Source organism: Danio aesculapii, chromosome 20, assembly GCF_903798145.1.
Source record: "Danio aesculapii chromosome 20, fDanAes4.1, whole genome shotgun sequence".
In the NCBI taxonomy this organism is placed as follows: Eukaryota; Metazoa; Chordata; class Actinopteri; order Cypriniformes; family Danionidae; genus Danio; species Danio aesculapii.
In genome coordinates, this window is record NC_079454.1 from 38816503 (window position 1) to 38837575 (window position 21073).

Sequence of the window (21073 nt, forward strand, 5' to 3'; positions counted from 1 at the left end):
TAAAGAACCTGAGTTTATGGTGGTGTTGCAGTGAGGTGGACATTGTAACATAAAATGATACTGGTTTTATAGGGTTTTTGGCCATTTCCAGCCTGGTCTTAGCTGGTCAGACTGGAAAAAAACAGCTATGTCCAGCTTAAACCAGGCTGGTCAAGTTGGTTTTAGCTGGTCATTTTCCAGCCTGACCAGCTAAGACCAGGCTGGAAATGGCTGGAAACCAGCCTGGAAATGGCCAAAACCCCTCTAAAACCAGGCTGGTTGACCAGCTAAAACCAGCCAACCAGCCTAGGCTGGTTTAAGCTGATTTTTTTCAGCAGGTTATAAATAAGGTATTTTGGAGAAAGCTGAAAACATGGACTCTGTAATGATCTTCCATTGTAGGAAAAACACATAGCCTATAGGTCAGAGGTTACAGGTTTCCAGCTTTCTTCACAATAAGAAAGAAACATGCCAAACATGTCAAGAAAATCAAACATGTTTGAAACAACTGAGGGATGAGTAAATAAAACAGATTTGAACTTTTGGGCGAATTATCGCTTTAACTTTCATAGGTTTTGAGGGCATTTATTGACGGAAAGGGTTAAAATGCGCTAATGATTTTACTTCTTAGAAAAGAGAAGCGATAAACGGTTAATGCCTTCAATACGACTTTTAGAAAATGTATTATATTTGCACGGCCTATCGCTTTAAATGCACAATTTAAAAGCTCACAAAAAACCCAGCTGGATACTCAGCGAAGATTCACGCCCACATCCGCTGTGTTGACCAATCACATACCTGTGTGTTGCCCTTATATGGAATTGAGCCCGCCTTACTTTGTTGCTCTATCCAATGAAACCCCGTCAAAGCGTGATTGGCTGTAGTTTATGGCAATACAATAACAGTATCAAAAACGCTAGAGTGAGTGACCATTTGTTGAGACCGTCGGTGAACGCGGCAACACGCCTACATAGAAAAATAAACCATTCATTGATACTTTACAACAAGATGTTAAATTGATTATACAGCCCGTGTTTCCTCTTCGGTAGTCGGACGCCTCCTCGGTGTTTTTGACCAAAGGACGAAGAATTAGTTTCTGCGGAGATCCGGGAGCTGGTCGCCAAACTACAGTATGCAGCTTATTGGGAATATATGACAATTTCTGATTTTCATCTCCTCTGCAAGCACCTTCAGCCATTGGTTCCTACAGAAATGGTACCTAAAGCCATTTTTCTGTCTTTGGATCCTCTCCAAACCACCTGAATTTCCACACTTGAACAGAACTGTGTGGTTTTGGCACATTAATATGCATGCTCGAGGCGCAACATGTCTTTGTACATGAATGCTGGGCGATCATAAGTGATTTGGGGAACAGCAAGGGGAACCCCCCACCATCGGAAGACTTCTAACAATGACCGGACCAAGCGCCACCAGCAGCGGCTCCGCGGCCAAGATCAGTAGACACGGACGGTCCAAAAGCACCAGTACATACTGTCACACTACGAGTCCTGCTGCTGAATCCTCCCCGTCCACTGCCGCAAATAACACCGGCAGGTCGTCCGGTGAGGAAGAGGAGAAAGACGGCGGGGTCCCGTTTTTCGTCAACAGGACGGGCTTTCCCATAGAGAGTGTCACCTGGGAGAGAATGTGGTCTCACGTCGCCAAAGTTCACCCTGATGGACAGGAGATGGTGGACAGAATACGAAATGCAACACACCTCCCTAAAGTAAGTAGAAAGGAGTGGGTTATATTTGTCTGCGCTTCAAAACACAGCAAGCTGCATCCAACATGTTTTGAGGGGAGATCATAGATGCTCAAAATACCTTAACACCATTTTTTGGGTATCATATTGATTTTTGACTATCACATTGCCCATGTTGTGTTGAAACATGATACCCCACAATGTTACCTTGAAGTGTGATACCCCAAAATGTTGTCTTGGTATGCAGATGATTTAATATGATCCCCAAAAGTGTGTTACCCCAAACTGCTGATAGACTAAAATGTGGTAAATATACAGTTGCAATCAGAGGGAATCGGGCTTTTGCTGTGGCTGCACCAAAATTGTGGAATGCGTTGCTGTTGTATATTAGACAAACCTCTTCCATTACTGTTTTTAAATCTCTTCTTAAAACCCACTTGTTAAAATTGGGTTTATAGCACAGCGTGAGATGTTGACATTTTATGTTTATTTATTTGTATTTAAAAAAAAACTTGATTTATTAGCCCCCTGTTTATTTTCCCCCAATTTCTGTTTAACAGAGAGATTTTTTTTCAACCCATTTCTAAACATAATAGTTTTAATTGTTCATTTCTAATAACTGATTTCTTTTATCTTTGCCATGATGACAGTACATAATATTTTACTAGATATTTTGCAAGACACTTCTATAAAGCTTAAAGTGACATTTAAAGGCTTAACTAGGTCAATCAGGTTAACTAGGCAGGTTAGGGTAATTGGGCAAGTTATTGAATAATGATGTTTTTTTCTGTAGACAATCGGAAAAAATATATAGCTTAAAGGGGCTAATAATATTGACCTTAAAATGTTTAAAAAAAAATTAAAATCCCTTTTATTCTAGCCGAAATAAAACAAATAAGACTTTCTCCAGAAGAAAAAATATGATCAGACATACTGTAAAAATTTCCTTACTCTGTTGAACATAATTTGGGAAATATTTAAATAAGAAAAGAAAATCAAAAAGCGTTTAGTAATTCTGATTGCAACTGTTTAAGCTAATTCTTAAAAAGGCTTTCTTAGTGTTGTGTTGTCAGATTTTTTATTTCTCTTTAGAAAATTAACTCTGGTTTTACCACCAACAATTTCACTGTGGTTTAAGTTTTAACCACAATATTTGTGATAAAATCTTGGTTATGGAAGCTGAAATCAATACACAAAAAAAAAAACAAACAAGCAAAAAATTAACCAATAAACAAACAAACAGTTACTACACATTTACTATATTAAACTATAAAAGGGTTGAGAAACATTATATGTGTGCCTTTGTACAGATGTCAACGTACGATAGGACAGTAATCATACCATTGGACTATCACATTTCTATTAAAATGTTTGAAGTACTAATTTAGTACAGAACATAATGATTGTTTTATACCCTGGTATACAGTAAGTGCATCTTTCATAGGTATCAGCATAGGATACCAGGGGTGTAGCAGGCATTTTAAGGTGGTGGGGGCTGTATGACATCCAAGTTTATGTTAATATAATTATTATCACCTGTTTCTAAATGGTCTGTCTCTAACCATCCTATGGTTTTCTGATGTTACTGTTCAAATGTTTGGCATCTATTACATTTTTGTTGACACATTCTGCTCTTTGTTTAAATGATGTATTCATTATTGTACCATTATTTAATATTCTCATTCAGGTAAATAAATAAAAATACAACTATTAATACATTTTCAGTTAAAAAAATGTACATGAACTAAGATTAATAATTGCTTTTTCATCATTCCTAGTTCATCCAAAAATGAAAAATAAATAAATCGGTTAATTTACTTCCCTCTAGGCCATCCAAGATGTAGGTGACATTGCTTATTTCTGTAAAACATTACCGAAGTATATCTAAAATCTTGGTCTTTTTGGTTCATAAATTTCAAGGACTAGCGGAACTTAAAGAGTATAAACATTTACAAGAAGAATAAAATTAAAACCAGAGGCTCCTGATGATACATCAAGGTCTTAAGGTCTTAAAACAATTGGTCTGTGCAATTACTAAATAAATAAATAAATAAATAAATAAATAAATAAATAAATAAACAAATAAACAAACAGCTGTTGACTAGCATTTTATGAATATCCAAGTACCCCAGTTACAGCAGTGGACATCAACATTGGCCTATATATATGAAGTGTCGGGCACATTTACGGGAGAAGTGTGTTTATATTTAAATGCCATCTCTCAAACTGCCATTTGCTTGACCCAGTTTCCACACAGAGGAAGTGTAGACATGTGAGCGGATTTACTCATCCATGCCTTTTCCAACACTGTGCTATATTGTCCCTTGCCAGAATTTCATTACAAACCAGTCAAACAAGAGCTCTGATCCAGTCACCGACAGCTATGCAGAAAACATTCTTCCATTAATGCACATTTAATAAGGAATGATACCATGTGACATTCCCTGAAAAAAGTGATTCACTTTGGATTTACTACATTTTTTTAAGGTGTGTGATTGCAAACAATTTAAATGGGCTGAATTTAAACAACTGAGTAATGTTCAACTTAATTAGTTAGCCCATATATATTGTTTGCAGTCAGTTACCTTAAAAAAACATAGTAAATCCAATGGATCATTCTTTTTAAGAGTTGTAGGACATTAGGATTAAAGACGCCGTTTTATTAGTTCATTAATATTGCTTTAACCTCCAAACTTGTATATCTGATCAGGCCTAATAGAGCATTCAAATGAAGGACCTCAGAGGGGATAAAGTGAGTCTTAATCACAGACTGAGTAATCCTCGGTGCTCAGACGGACGGCATTCGCAGGGTCAAGTTGTGTGTGTTTATAGTGGCTCTTTTGTTTTAGTTAACACTATTGAACATTCCTACACTCTCCGATGTGCTGATGCATGCAGAACAAAGCCGTCTGATTGGTCAGAAGCGCAGAGTAAGATCCCCAGATGTTGTAGTGATTTATTAAGGGACGCTTCTCACCAGTTGGTGTTGAACAGGTGTGTGGAGGCAGTCCGTCAGATTAGGAGTCACTCAAAGGATTGCGACTCCAGCCAAACATTTGTGTTGGATCTGTTATATTGAGAGCGACATTCCATGGGAAAGACTGTTAAAAGACTGTATTGATAAAGAATCAGTCTCTGGTGATAACCTTGGATGTGAGGAAACTGCACTTATTGTGTAAACAAAACGCATATACCTGTGGAGCCGGGTTAGGGTTGGTGCAGGGTATTTTAAAGTTAAATATGCTCTATTTGTGGAGGACACAAATGTGTTTGTTCTTTATAACACAGTCGATATAGCACCAAGATTTATTGTGATACATTATATTCGTGATATTAAGACCATTTTGACACTACAGTAGCATCGTAATGCAAGTACATTCTTACAAAGAACGCATAATATTTTATTCTTAAGAATGTTATTGTCATTTTAACAATTTAATAATTAGGTATTTGAGTCAGAATGTGAAAAGAGGTGTCCTAAACAAATAAATAATAATAAATGTTAACAAAAAAGTGCAATTTAAAAAGATCTAGAAAAAATTAACAGATCTATTTTCATTCCTCAGGCATCCATGAATTTATACTATAGTAATTAATAGTAAAAACTATAATTTTTTTAACAATACTGACACTGACGCCTCCAATAGAGATAGAGAGTGTGTAATTAGCTAAAATGTGACCAGTTTTTTACGTATATGCGATATATATTGCATCACTAAAATTATTTAGGTCATGTCCATGTGTTGTGTTATAAGTCATATATTTATTATTGTGCCTAGTTGTACTTTTAAAATCATGTTTTGATATAATCCTGTTTGCCTACAAATAAATATCACAGTTTCCACGAAAATATTAAGCATGAAATAAAAAAAACCCATAATGTGATATTAAGCTTTGCAGGATTAATCGTTTTCAAATCGCAAAAGCTGCGATTATTTCGATGCGCTATCAAATATAGTATTATTATAGCATATGAGCATATAATTTTTGAAAGTTCTGACAGTTCGTAAGCACATTATCATTATATATATATATATATATACATACATGCATATATACATACAGTGATAGTTTCTGAAGGATCTTGAGCACTGCTGAAAATACAGCTTGACTTATTCAAATGATTAAATTACATTTTAAAATGTATTATAAGAAAATCAACTACTAATTTCTCAATATTAATGTTTTCATTATATTTTTTAAATTAAATAAATACAGCATTTGAGGTTTTGATCATTCTTTTAAAGCATTTAACCATTTTACCAACCTTTAAGTCTTAAAAATAGTAGACTTTACGGCATAGATGGGTTGTAAACTACATTGTAATATTCATTCATTCATTCATTCATTCATTTTCTTTTCACCTTAACCCTTTTATTAATCTGGGGTTGCCACAGCGGAATGAACTGCTAACTTATCCAACATATCCAGTTTTTACATGGATGCCCTTCCAGCTGCAACCCATCACTGGGAAACATCCATACACATTCATTCACACACATACACTACGGACAATTTAGCTTACCCAATTCACCTAAACCACATGCCTTTGGACTGTGGGGGAAACCGGAGCACCCGGAATACATTGTACTATATCTTCATACATTGTTTTCTGGGAAAAAGTGCTTATCATGCATTTTTTTACCATGATATACAGAAGACACTCACTTAAATGCCATTCAGTTTAACTGTAGTTTAAATGCCCAGACATATTTAGAACAAGAATCATTAGCTGACATATTAATAACTATTCAATGGTCACGTTGTAGCCCTAAAATAGTAAATAATTGTATTTTTAAATCAAACTTCAAAACCAATATGTGTTTTTTTTTCCCCTTTCGTCAGCAAGACGTGTTTAATATTTAAAAATGTAAAAAAAATTGTGTATGATCACGTATTCTTTTATATATTTTATTTATAACATTCCAGAATAAGGAATAAATCACTTTCATAAATTTATTTAGATCCAGCATATTTGACCTTCACAAAAAAGTTGCTAATGCTTTGGTAATAATATTTTTTTGGGCTTTGAAATTTGGTATAATCAATTTCATATAATGTTATTAGCGATCATTTTCTTTTCTGTACAAACTGTTACATTTAAATTGTAGACTTTTTATTTTCATACTGACTGAAATGTCCACGTCTGTTCTCTTGGATGGACGAATGTTTTCTGTAGCTTGTATCGTCACCTACAGTAAGTCAGCCTCAAGTTTCAGTCCAGTCCCACTGGTGGGCAGAGGTCAGCTAATGGTCCTCTGAGTGTGGAGTGTGGCCTATTTATTGCTGACCTCCTTTCTGGGTAGCAGAGACCCAGTTGATCCGGTGGAGCGTAGATGTAAATGAAACCTCTCTCAGAGAATTCGGACTGTCAGAATCAATATTCAGAGTGTCATTTGTATTTAGATACACTTTCTGGAAATCAATACTAAATTTAAAGCCTGAGTGTAAATTAAACTGAAATCAGAGTGCTGTGATAATATTATTTAGAGCTGTAATATATAGTTTTAGTTGTAGGTTGGGTTTTGTACAACAGGGAAAATTATGCTAAATGTAAACTATCATAGTGACATTTATAGAAATATTTTTACAAGCTTAAATTTTTTTTTTGTCTTTTGTTGTACAGTGTTTTAAAATGTAGTTTATTAATGTAAATTTAATTTATAGCCTAAATCTTCTGTCTCAAGATTCCTCCGAAATCACTCTAATATGCAAATTTTGTGGTCAAGAACCATTTTTATTATTATAAATGTTAAAAACAATTTCATAATTTTGCATAAAATGTAAAATGTAGATTTATAAATTGTATGTTTATTGATCACCAAAAAAACATTTACAGGCAAAACTAAAATAATACCTGTGATTGATACATTAGGGCTGGTCTGATAAACACCGTCATATCGAATTGCATTAAAATTTTTACCGATAAAGATGATAAGCTCTGGATGCTTTTAATCAATATTGATCTAAGAGCCAGTCACACAGCAGAAATATGCAACAACATGAAACCATAATTGTGCTGGTATTAGAGATGCAGCAAATTATCGGCCACTGAAAATTATGAGTCGAAAATAGGTTATGCTGATACACTGAGGTTTGTAAAAGAAAGTTTAGGATAACAACACAGTTTGGTGACTGAGGCCCCGTTTACGTTAAAACGTTTTAGTTTTAAAACGCATAAGTTTTGCTAGGGTTATGCCCCTGTCCACACTATCCCGGAGTTTTCGAGCCCTAAAAAAACAGTGTTTTGAAAAGTCTGAAGAGGCCGCTTTCGTTTTAAAATGCTGCTGCTCTGTGTCAATGTGGATGGGGAAAATGGAGACTTCTGAAAACAGATGAGACTTCTGAAAACAGATGCTCCCTTTCTTTAAATTCAGACTTCGCCAGTTTGATATGGAAACCAAACTCCAGCGGGCACCTCGGGTAAATCTTCAAAGGGAACAGTGTAGGCTACTTTATAACCTCATTCACATCACCCTGGCTACGTTGTTTCATAACCAATAAAATGAAAACATACCCTGTCTCTTTTGCTGAATATCAGTTTTAATAATCAATAATTTCCATTTTAAAAGTATAACATACAATAAATTTACACAATATAGGAAAAAAAGGCAAGCAATCAGTCAGTATGCAGAATCAGTGTACATGGTTACATAAATTTAGTATATTAACGTTTCTTTGTGCTCAGCCAAAACGCGTTACACGATAACAAGTAATAGATTCAAAAGACCATTAGATAGAGACAAGATGAATTAAATATCAAGTTTAACAACTATAGTGAGATAAAATCCAGCGCAAGATCCTTGATGAACTGTCCGACGCGCACTGCTCTCATCTGGGGAGGTGTGCTCAAAGCACCCGCTGACTTCCTGGAACTTAGATGTGCGCATACGCTGCAGCGCATGCCAGAGTGTGTGTGTGGTCACGTGATGTTCGTTTTCAGCAATGTACTGCCGGAGAGTTGTTCAGAAACGCTGAACTGGTGAAACGCCACTGTGGACATCAATCGTTTTCATTCTAAAAAGCCGTTTTAAAACTAAAACATATTAGTGTAAATGGGGCCTTATTTAAAGAACGCATGAAATCAAAATGAACCATATTGGTTTTGTTAGCTCACATTGCTAGTTTTGTGGTAAACAATTCATCTGTGCATGTCGTCAAGAAACAAAAATAGTTTACAATCTAAAACTGAAATCTGAAAAATGCACTTCCTGTTTGTTTTGAGTTCAATTCTCATATTGTCTGTCTGAGGCATTGGGCGTGGCTAACATACTTGACCACAACCCTGAAACTGTCAGTTTTGAAAGCGCTATGACAACAAACAGAAATGATGAAGAGGAGGTGTCTGTTAGGTTGTAATAACTCTCCCCAAAACCCTTTCCCAATCTTTCTGAATCAAATGCCTACTTACTACATCCAGTCAGCTCTCAGTAGAAAAAAACAAGCCAATTTTCTAATTTATTATTCCGTTTCTCTAGGAACTGTCACAATACGGAAAAAAAAAATAGTTGTAGCTTGCGGTTCATGCAGACTTTGATATGTTTTGTTTACTTGTATACAAACTTTTTTGGTGCTACATTAGGGCTGGGTGATATATATAAAAATATAAATATATATATATATATATATATATATATAATTTTTCCAATAGTCTATATATACCTCGATATTTTTGCATTTGCTTTTAAATAACAGAAATCATGATTTTCTTGTGCCCATATAAAAAATCTATTTAGAACAGCTACTGTTGCAGAGTAAATACAACCAAAATGTTTAATGCAGACGCAGTGGCGCAGTAGGTAGATCGCTGGTTCGAGCCTCGGCTGGGTCAGTTTCAGTTTCCACTGACTGGTATGGTTTGGTACGGTATGAATTTATGTCCATTTCCACTGTCAAAGGTACCTAAAAGCAAACCGTTCCGTACCACTTTTTGGGTACCCTTTCTAGGCATGGGACGATAACCGTTTTTTTTGTTTTTTAGGACAACAGTATCTCCAGTAGAAAAGATATCGAAAGATGCCATTTTAAATTGTTAAGAAATCTGTGTTTTTCAAACAAACGAAGACAGCAGAAGTCAATGATTCATTTGAGTTATTTAGCCTGACAGGTTTACTGCTATTGCTATAATATTTTTAATGTTTCTCAAAATAAATTATATTGTGTTCAAGGGGAAAAAGTGAATTTTTTAAAAAAGAACATATTTTAGAGCAGTAATTGAAATACCGTGAAACTGTGATATTTTTTATCCAAGGTTATCATACCATCATAATCTTATACCAGCCTATGCCTAACCCTTTCCGAAGGGCACCAGCACAATAGAACAGTATTAAAAAGGTTGGGATAAGACGCGCAGCTGAACGTTATTGGTTTACAGAGAATCGTCACCAAACCTTCTCATCTTCTTGTGACAAACCGCCACATTACAAGAAAAACAGGATCTGCTGTGTGTCCTCTATTGTTGTTTACGAGGCCGTCTAAAAGCATGTGGAAATTGCGAGTAAACCACTTTCTCCACTCAGGATTTTCACATGCTTTTAGCAGCCTTGTACAGAATTTTTCTTTCGGCTTTGTCAAATTTTCTATATATTGAATCATATATTCTATTTAGGCTTATATAAATTATTTATAATGTGTCCTCCAACCCATTCTGCATGTGTGAATAAATATAGCTCAGATGCTAGGTACATTCTTTTGAGAAAGTGTATGCTTGAATTTGAAGTATTCAATACGTTTGATATTTCAAAATTGTATATCGTCAACAAAATGATTCGGATATTATTGCTAATATTCTATGTATAGCCTAGCCCTACACTATATTGGGTTGCCATTTGAGTCCAAGTTGAGCAAAACTTTCTTAGTATATGGAAAAAGTACTTGGCTAGTAGTTAGCAGTGCGTTCAGAAACACTATTTTAATGAGGCTTTATGCTTTACATTTGTCACACCTCAGGTTTCTGAACACCTCTATTTAACTACTGGGAAAAACAATGTGTGTTCATGCTCATAATTCAAGGCACTTCTGTCTTCTACTCTGAACAACAGCACTGTTGTTCTGCAATTATATCACAAAGATTTAGACATTGCACAATGCATTTCTTCTTTATCATGCGTTTAAAGTCTTTAAAAGTCAAGAGACTATCTTTCTGTAGCCTCTCATTTTGTTGCACTGGGCAGAAATAGATAAAGAGGAAATGGGAGATGATTCCCTTTCTCATTTCCTCCTGTGACCCAGTAGCTCTGCAGCACATATGCAGCTGTGCTTATTGAAAATAAATACAGATTCTGTCAGTGACAAGCTTTAGTTTGATGCTAAAACATCAAAACTGTCTTAAACTGCTTAAACTGTCCTAATAAAGAGCCTGCTTCAGATAGAGGGCAGCCTCTTTTGTAGCTTTCATTAATTACTTCTTTTCTTCTCTTATGAATGGGGGCTAATGTGTGAGAGGATGACCTTTGTTCATTTCTAAATCTCTCTGCTGTCCTTTAGCAGTTAGAAGTGTCATTGTAGGGATGCAAATGATCAGTGTGCCACTGTTTCTAAAGATGACTTTTCATGCCATTGAGGCATCGGAATCTGATTGATGGATCTGCTTGTGGCTGCAAGGGTGGAAAGGTCGACCCAAAAGTCACAAGAAAAGGTTGCCAACTTTAGCTGGGTCAAAATAAGTAACCTTGTGCATTTTTAAAATACATTTTTATTTGACACTTAAAGGACAAATCCTGAAAGATTCTTAGTTGTTTAAGAGAGTAAACGTATTACAGTATAGTCACTGTGCCAGATATAATCTTGACTAAATTTTTGCAGCCAAGAGACATTGTTTGCTTCCAAAAGTCGAGAAGCAGTGCCTAAAGAAGCATGATAGTACTATTGAACCTTTTCCACATTGCTTATTTCTATTAAAGCTGACACATTTGGATACTATCAAATTAGGGCTGCACAATATATCGTTTCAGCATCGATATTGCAAATGCGATCCCTCTCCGCTGTCGCCACTGGCTTGCATGGTTCAGGATCTGTAGAGCTGCGCATCGTTGGATTTGCTCCTCAGTGTTTGGACTCTCAGTAGTGATTTTAAACCACACTGAACTGAGCTAAACTGATCTTAAACACTACAAACTGAACTACACTGTTCCAATTTACTATGACCTTTTATGTGAAGCTGCTTTGACACAATCTACATTGTAAAAGCACTATACAAATTAGGTGAATTGAATGGAATTGAATTCGCAATAGTCACATCGAGAGTATACTCAATATTGAGTCTGGATTATAATTATATAATATAATAAAATATATAATATAATAAATAATGTTTTTGAAGCCTGTGTGACTGTATGAGTGTTTTAAAAGCATTCAGGCCTAAGAAATTGAACCGTTTGTAAAATAGAACCGTTTATAAAATGTTTATAAAACGAAGACTACGCAGTATTATTTCACATTTGATTTTTCATCTACTGTATACCTGAATACAGTTCAACTCTTCGGAAAACAATTAAACGCTGTTTATTTCATTTGTATGTTTTTCTTTATTGTATTTATCTATGCTTGTTGCTAGATTGTTTCTTAAATTGTATGCACATGTATTCCCCTACAGAATTATCCCAATCAATCTAAAATAAATTCTTTCCAAATAGTTATTCAACATATATCTAGTTAAAATGTATTCATATCGCAATAGATAGAAAAATGCAATGTTAGATTTTTCTAATATCGTGCAGCCCTATTTCAAACGTTTGATTTACTTCAGATGTGTGGAGCTCCTCATTAGTGTTTTGATTAGTGCTTCACATTGAGTAACAAAGTCCCTGTAAATTTCTCATGAAGTGATTTAAATTGTGCATTTTTTTAATTCAATATTTGTCATAATTTCAACTGAAACATGAAGAGAGGGCGGGGCATAGAGCTCCTCCTCTTTTTAAAACACAGCCAATTATATTTTGTTTTTTTATCACAGCTCTGCCAGTGAGTTTGGTACATATTTCTGCCTAGAGCAACAAAATAAGAGACTGCAGAAAGATAGTCTTGACTTTTGAAAACTTCAAACGCATTAAGAAGAAATGCATTGTACAATGTATAAATCTTTGTGTTATGATTGGTCAAATGAAAAGCAAATGAAAAGTGTCTTAAAGAGGGCAGGGCAGATTCTAGAGATTCTAGACATTTGATTGGTCAAGATTTGATGAGAAACTGAAGTTTGAGGTGACGTGAAAAAGAAAATGTTGATCCATTTAGGCGGAAGTAACAAACTACAAGCTATATAGGTACAAGCTGTATTTATATTTTACAATTGGGACTTTTGTTACTGTTTTGTAGCACACTAGCTAATAGATATCCTTAGGACTATACTGATACTAACATCTTCAAAACTTTATTGTAATTTCATTAGACCTTTAAGGCATGCGAAACATCTAATTCCACAAAACTGTTTACCAGGCTTATCATTAAATATTAAGTTTGGAATCAGCAATGAAGTTTAGCACATTGTTGTCTGTCTCACACATATTGTAAATGTTCAAATCATGACAAGAAAAACTAATTTGGTCAGGTTGCCTAAGCTAATATGTATGTGCATGTGAAGGCTAAACTTTAGGACACCAACCTCCTTTATGGCTGTTTCTGGAGGACGTGATCAGATGTCATTTTGTAGATCAAACTATGTAACTACTGTAAGAGTCGATAACTGGCATGGTACACAAAATCATCTACTGAATAATGCTGCGTCTGTTTTTGCTGGTCTTCTGAGGTGATTTCATTTAAAATGAGGTCAGTTGGGATAGACTGTGCTCGTGTTGATTTCATACTGATTACAAAGAAAGAGAACATTTGTTTTCAAGTGTAATCGATTCATTTAAAAGAAGAGAGTTCAAGCTTTATGCTGATATATTTCTCATGTCTGTGAGGCAAGTGTTCATTGAGATTACAGCACATCTGCTGACCTCAAAGGGTTCATAACAACAAAGCTGCAGAAACTGTTGGAGAGAACATGCAACTGGACAGAGAGAATCATCAGTCTATCGATGATTGGTTCCTTCCCTGGAGTATCAATTCTTCGTCATTCAAAATTATACGTGTGACATGTCTTGTGTATTCTATAGTTTTTGGCACCAAAACATGTTGCACACTGCAGATGCACCTTTAGAAATGTTTTGGTAAAGTAAAGACAAGATGTCACCAGTGTAGGAGTTTTTCAGAGACATAGGAATTGCAGCATGCAATTGATTTTGCGAAAAGAGGTTTTCCTTGAAGCTTATTTGATGTCCAAGAAACATTAGAGCTGATGATTTTCTTAATGCTTTACATTTTTCACGATTCTTAGATGAAAAAAAGTTACAAAACTTTTTTATATTGCGTTTATTTATTTCCTCAAAATTCTACACACAATACCCCATAATGACAATGTGAAAAAAAGAGTTTTGAAATTGTTGCAAATTTATTAAAAATAAAAAACCTAAAAAATCTCATGTACATAAGTATTCACAGCCTTTGCTCAATACTTTGTTGATGCCCTTTGGTAGCAATCACAGCCTCAAGTCTTTTTGAATATGATGCTACAAGCTTGGCACACCTGTCTTTGGGGAATTTTTACCCATTCCTCTTTGCAGTACCTCTCAAGATCGATCAGGTTGGATGGGAAGCGACGGTGTACAGCCATTTTCAGATCTCTCCAGAGATGTTCAATAGGATTCAGGTCTGGGCTCTGGCTTGGCCACTCAAGAACAATCACAGAGTTGTGTTGAAGCCAGTCCATTGATATTTTTCCTGGTTTTCTCCAAAGGTAACGCCTGGCATTCACTCTAAAGAGTTCAATTTTTGTCTCATCAGACCAGAGAATTTTGTTTCTTATGGTCTGAGAGTCCTTCAGATGCCTTTTGGCAAATTCCAGGTGGGGAGTGGCTTCCGTCTGGCCACTCCACCATACAGGCCTCATTGGTGGATTGCTGCACAGATGGTTGTCCTTCTGTAAGGTTCTCCTCTCTCCACAGAAGAACGCTGGAGATCAGACAGAGTGACCATCGGGTTATTGATAACCTCCCTGACTATGGCCCTTCTCCCCGGTCACTCAGCTTCGATGGCTGGTCAGCTCTAGGAAGAGTCCTGGTGGTTCCAAACATCTTCCACTTATGGATGATGGAGGCCCCTGTGCTCATTGGAACTTTCAGAGCAGCAGAAATTTTTCTGTAACATTCCCCAGCCTTGTGCCTCGAGACAATTCTGTCTCGGAGGTGTACAGACAATTCCTTTGTCTTCATGCTTGGTTTGTGCTTTGACATGCACTATTAATCCTGGGACCTTATATAGACAGGTGTATGCCTTGTCAAATCATGTCCAATCAACTGAATTTACCACAGGTGAACTCCAATTAAGCTGCTGAAACATCTCAAGAATGATCAGTGGAAACAGAATGTACCTGAGCTCAATTTAGAGCTTCACGGAAAATGCTGTGAATACTTCTGTACATGTGATTTTTCAGGTTTTTTATTTGTAATAAATTTGTAACAATTTATTGCCCTGTGAATACTTTCCAGATGCACTGTATGTCTTCAGTGTCAGTTCCGATCTATTAAATGCATCCATGCTGAATAAAATATTAATATTAATATTTTTAAATCACCAAAAGTAACATTTTTTCCATCTGTGCGATTTACTATTCGCTAATTCTCTCTCTGTTTTTACAGCACCCTGTGCCATCGGTTCCAAACTTTAAGCCATCGATGTCTGTGCCTGATTGGCTCCATGCCGTCCAGAACTACATGAGAAACCTGCAGTATCCTTTGCCCCACACAGTCCATTTGTTCTGAGAAAGTTGACAGATGCTTTCTAAATCTCTGCTTCTCACTAATGCATTATGGATTCATGAGTTCTCGTTTCTTTTGGAGTGTCAGTTATGCTTTTTCGTTCAGTGTAATTTATTCAGCCGGCTTGAGTTACTCAAAGTACCTTTTTGGTTGGAGTGTCAGTCATTTTAATGTAGACTGAGATTAGCCACAGGCCTGCATACTTCCACTACATTAGTACTTAGAGTTTTCAATCTCATGCTACACTTTAAAGTCTATCGATGAAAGATGGGGCTTTGATATAGCTTAAGTTGAACGTTGCATAACAACTTAAAATACCCATATTAGGCTTTTTTGAATATTACCGTTCATGTAGCTGTTTGCTAATGTAAAAGTTTTGCAGCGCTTCAAATAAAATGCAATAAAAGGAGAGATTTTCTCCAAAAAAAAATTAGTGGAAAGACTTTAGATTAAGTACAAATTCTTACTATTAATTAGTAAATCATCTGTCAATTATCAAGGTATTGGCTGTTTGTTATTAGTATTTATAAAGCACATATTCTGTATGATCTTATTCCACATCCCTAATACCTAAACCTAACTACTACCCTAATAACTATTAATAAGCAGCAAATTGAGAGCTTATTGAGCCCAAGTTTATAGTTTTTTTTTTCTTTCTTTTTTCGTTTTTTTTTCTATCAGTTTTTTTTCAAATATGTTTATTGATTTTTTTTTTTCCTCCCCCATATACATTTAGACATATACATACACAAATATAAACATTCAAATGAAAAAAATAAATAAATAAAATAAGTAAATAAAAATATTAATAAATAAATAAAAATTAGGAATTGAAAGAGAAAAATAGATAATGACAAAATAACAAAACAATAATACACAAAAAAATACATATTTACAAACACACAATTTACATAGTATTCATATATGGTTTCCAAAGATAGTCAAAGTCCTTCTGCTTGACTTTGTTGATATAAGTTAGTCTCTTTAGTTCAATATCTCTGTTTTCCACAATTCTATGGATGGAGCATCCATGTGTTTCCAGTACAATGAAATAGCCGTTTTAGCTTGAAGAAAACCAAAATCCCAAATTTTTGTCTTTCCAATTGTCAGTTTCATAGGATACAAACCAAGAAAACAGAGCTTGGCATTTAAAGGGATTTTAATATTAAACATGTCTGACATGCATTCGATAATCTCTTTCCAGCCCAAAGTTATAGTTAATGCTTTGTTTATAGTGAGAATTATACCTTAGAATGAAGAAAGAACTGACTCTGAACTGCCTGAAATGAGTCACCAACAATTCCAGTTTTACTTCCTGCACAAACCAGCAAACATTTATAAGAAATTTGCATAACGCTCGCATATGGTCTCCATTGGCTGCCCGCAAACAACTTTTACTTTTTTCTTTGGGCATTGTAATTGTTGTTAATTCATCAAAGAGTTTGGTTTGTGTTGTTAATATGTCGAGAAGACAGCTGATCTCTTCTTGCGCTTTCAAAGTATATAGAGTATCCAATATTTTAATGGAATTGGTAAAACTAATGCCATTATTACTGTTAGTATCACTATTGTTTGCATCAAATGCTGAAGAAGCCTGTGGAGAAGCCTCAAACCATTTCAGACACTGATGTATGTGTATTATGAAATAAGTGAAAGTGTTTTTTTTAATTTAGATGCACGTAAACCTAAAAAGAATTGGAAATATTTCAAGTGGCAGCATTAACTTCTGTAACAAATGTAGCAATTTCTTACACTTTGGCTTTAGTTAATGCATCAATAGCATTTTCTTATGAGAACTTGTGGTAAAGTGTTACCTATTGTACTTAATAGACTTTATGCAGTTGAATTTGTTTGGAACATTTGTTTAATATTATTTTACAATAAAGTAATTCACAAAAATAAAGAGTTTTTTGTTATTATACCCATTACAGAATCTTTAGCTTATTTATCTATTGTTATAATACCATATATTGTGATTTTTAAAACCTCAGCAATTATCACAACAATCAAATTTTATCCTAACAGATGCCTACATTGCTCTAGCTGCAGATATTTATAATCATCATAGTATTTGATTAGTATTTTAGCATTTGCACTTCCACAAATACAGTGATATCAGTGGCGGGTAATGAGGATGTTGGCTTCTAGAGGATATTGTTCACAGCTGTGCATTTTGACACACATGAGTCACAAAGAAGCAACAGGAAAACAAGGCTTCCTAAATGAGGCATTCAAACTTCACGTCCTCTCATATGTCCTTAACTGCTGACAGATACAACCATACGGGAACGCAGTTCTTTGAGATTAAGAAAACCCGACCTCTGAGTGGGTAAGTGATGCCATCATCCTGTCCATCTAGCCTGTCTTTCCTGTTTTTAGTCTATTTCCTGTTCCTTTTACTTCTATTTTATGGTCTGGATGGAAAATCCCTTTTAAAAAAGACACTTTGCATGTGTTCTGTAAATCAGAGAATGCATTTACAAAATACAGAGGTGTTATCTTTGTTGAAGTCATTGGTCCTGCTTAACATTTGATTTATTTTGTTTTGAAGGTTGATGGAGACTGCGAGAGAGATGATACGAGAATCACTTCCTATCAAATGCCTTGAAGCAGTTATCCTTGGGATGTATCCTTTAGCCTTAACAACAAATTTATTTTCAAATATTCACAGAATTTGTCTTTATTGTTAGAATATATAACATGTTTTTCATTAATTGAATAATAATACACTAAATACACAATAATAGAAAACTTGCAAATAAAAAAAATGTTGCTTCAAATAAGTCATAAGAAATACAAACATATATAAAATTGCCTTAGTAACTAATTGAAATATTAAGTCTATATTTGGGTCTAACTAAAACAGGTCTGACTAAAACAGAAATAATAATGTATTAATGCTAATAAATAAATAAGAATCGTAATTACTACATATTAAAGGGCCATGAAACCCCCCCCCCCCCTGTCTTAGCAGGGTGTTTGAACACCTCTTATTTGAAAGTGGGTGAGTCCAGCTTTGTTTAGGAGGGAGTGTCGTGTGGTGAAGGGTTTGCATGAAAAGGGGAGTTTCAGTACATGCACTACAGCTGATTTTCACAGCGGCAACACAAACACAGACGCAGGGGAGATGGGCAGTGATTCGGAGAGCAGCATTTACGATGGATCTGAGAGCTGTGTGGAAGTGGAGGATTTTCTGTCCATAATATTGTAGTGATATTACTGTAAACTTAATAACTAAATGATTTTGACTAAGGTATGTCTTTAAAAACTGTAAGCGAAATGCTGATGATACTAACTAACTTTGCCATCTGAATAAACATAAACAAAGAACACTGATCACACACTTACCAAATCTGTAGAGACAGGACAATCAACACAAACTGGAATCAAGTGTTAATTTTGATAATTTTCATATTTTAGTCTTCTGAATCATTTTAGTTTTAGTCGACTAAATCTGCTCTAGATTTAATTGACTAAAATATATTTTGTTTAATTTGTGTAATTTAATTAAACTATTGTTTACATTTATTTATGCTGAATATTCTAACTTCATATTAAATAAAACAATCTCATTAAAATATGGAATGTAGATTTTCCATTGAAGACCAAAAGTTAGATATGCATTGTTTATTTATATCATAAGTAATATGCAAAGGTGTGTGTGAGCAAGGTAGACTACTGAAAATGCAGGATTTTGCAATTATTTAGCTAACCCTTTACTTTAACGCGGTAAACTACTAGTCTTTTTAACCAGTCTGCTGAATAGTTTCATGCAAATTATATTTTGAAAGGAAAAGTCCACCTCGCAATGTCAGTATAGCAAGCTTTACTGTTGTAGTTGCTGTTACAGTACATGTAGGTGCTCAGCTGTATAGCACTGTAAAGTAGAGACATATGACTGGCAAATGATAATGTGTTATTTAGTAAAATGTGCACTCAGTTCCATGGCTGTTTTAATTCTAATTCTAAATGAAGATGTACATAAAAAATTAAATTGTGATCGGATTTTTACCAAAATACATCCCTGAATCATATTCTTGCCTTGTTTTTATTAGTCGACGAAAATGTCAGTATATTTTTATTATAACTGTAGTCATCATCACTCATTTTTATTTAGTTTTCGTCTAGTTTTCGTTGGTAGAAACTTGTTTGTCACGAAAATAATGACGAAAATGTTTCGTCAAGGAAATGAACACTGCTGGAACCGCGCCTTTTTTTAAAAGGAGACAAGTGGCAAATCCGGTTTTCACAATTTCCAGATTCGGAAAGCTCTTGGGTAAAAAATGTTCCTTACAAACATATTTTTGTCATGTGTTAGCAGACCACTGTAATCCAACTGCTTAAGTCCACACGCGAGCAGTGCTCTCATCGTGGGGAAATTGAAACAAAACCTTCGTTGTGTCAAATTTATATAGCAATACTGAAGACCCATGACTCCGAACAATTATTCTACTACTTGTTTGACATACGGTGGGCAACGCAACGTGGCGTCTCTCTGAACACTTTAACAGGTAAAAACAGTCATCGAAGCTATATCAAGCATATTAATGAAGTTGCATCTTGTTCACAATAGAGCGCGCTGATTGGTTCGAACCATGAATTGGTCTTTCTCATGAATTAATGAATTGCCGTGATGTTGCTTCAAAATTTCTTTTTAAATCGAAAGAATGAATTTGCTTTAAACAACGCAATTTTCACTTGTTAGATAAATATATGTGTCCTAATAGTGCTTTTAGCAACGTGGTACATATATATGACTGTCAACATATCAAAAAATGTGTTTTGGTGTTTTGTGACACTTTAAATGCACAAGCAAAATGCATGAATCCTTCACTCATTTGGCTACAATTATTAAAGCTCAGTAAGGCACATTTAAAAACATTGCGTTATTTTCATTTAATGGTGACCAGAAGACTCTTGAATTATGGCTAACACTTGCACTTACTTTCAAAAATCGAGTGCAAAATCAAATAAAAAGTGCTCAGGGGTTGCTAAAATAATGTGTCTGTGCTCTTTGGGCGAGGGATTCATCAGAATAAACAGCAAATATTAGTCCAAGGCACTCGAAAAATGTGGAAAAAGCCTTTATTGACATGGCTTTTCCTTAAAACTGCGCCTACGCATTTCGGCAAACACTTGATCATGTGCATCTGGAGTTACTTTTGAATACTATGGTCTCATGGCTCATTAGAATATCTAAACTATGCTAAAATAATATATTGAACACAAGGTCAACTCAACAATCATTATTAATTCAACATTGAGAGAGGGGAAAAAATAAAATTTTTATGAAAAAAATAAAAATATGATGAGTGTTGAGTGTTTTTGTTTAACCTCAAACGTCTGTAAGTCCCTAAAATGTAAACCAGTTCTTATAAAAGAAATCATCACCATCAGACACATGCAACTCTGTTAATTTGTCCTTAGGAAAGCCCCATTTCTGCCTTCCTTCCCCTACTGTACTTGATTTCTCCTTTGCTAAAATTGGGACCGAGGACTAAGCAGCGATCAATCAAAGGCAATGTGCTTCAGATCACTGTCTTCCCTCATAACCCCCCACCGCTTCAACTCAACCCAATGCTTTTAACTTCAGCTG

At 35.1% G+C, this 21073-nt stretch overlaps 1 protein-coding gene across 1 annotated transcript in view; it reads left to right on the forward strand.

Annotated features, from left to right (window-relative positions):
* The first annotated feature begins 915 nt into the window (after window positions 1–915).
* vash2 (vasohibin 2) overlaps window positions 916–21073 on the forward strand; it is a 56972-nt gene continuing 36814 nt past the window's right edge. The window contains exons 1-4 of the mRNA XM_056481176.1: window positions 916–1705; window positions 15358–15446; window positions 17750–17806; window positions 18029–18103. Coding sequence (XP_056337151.1) covers window positions 1391–1705; window positions 15358–15446; window positions 17750–17806; window positions 18029–18103 — 536 coding nt within the window. The 5' untranslated portion in view covers window positions 916–1390. The remainder of the gene's footprint in view (window positions 1706–15357; window positions 15447–17749; window positions 17807–18028; window positions 18104–21073) is intronic.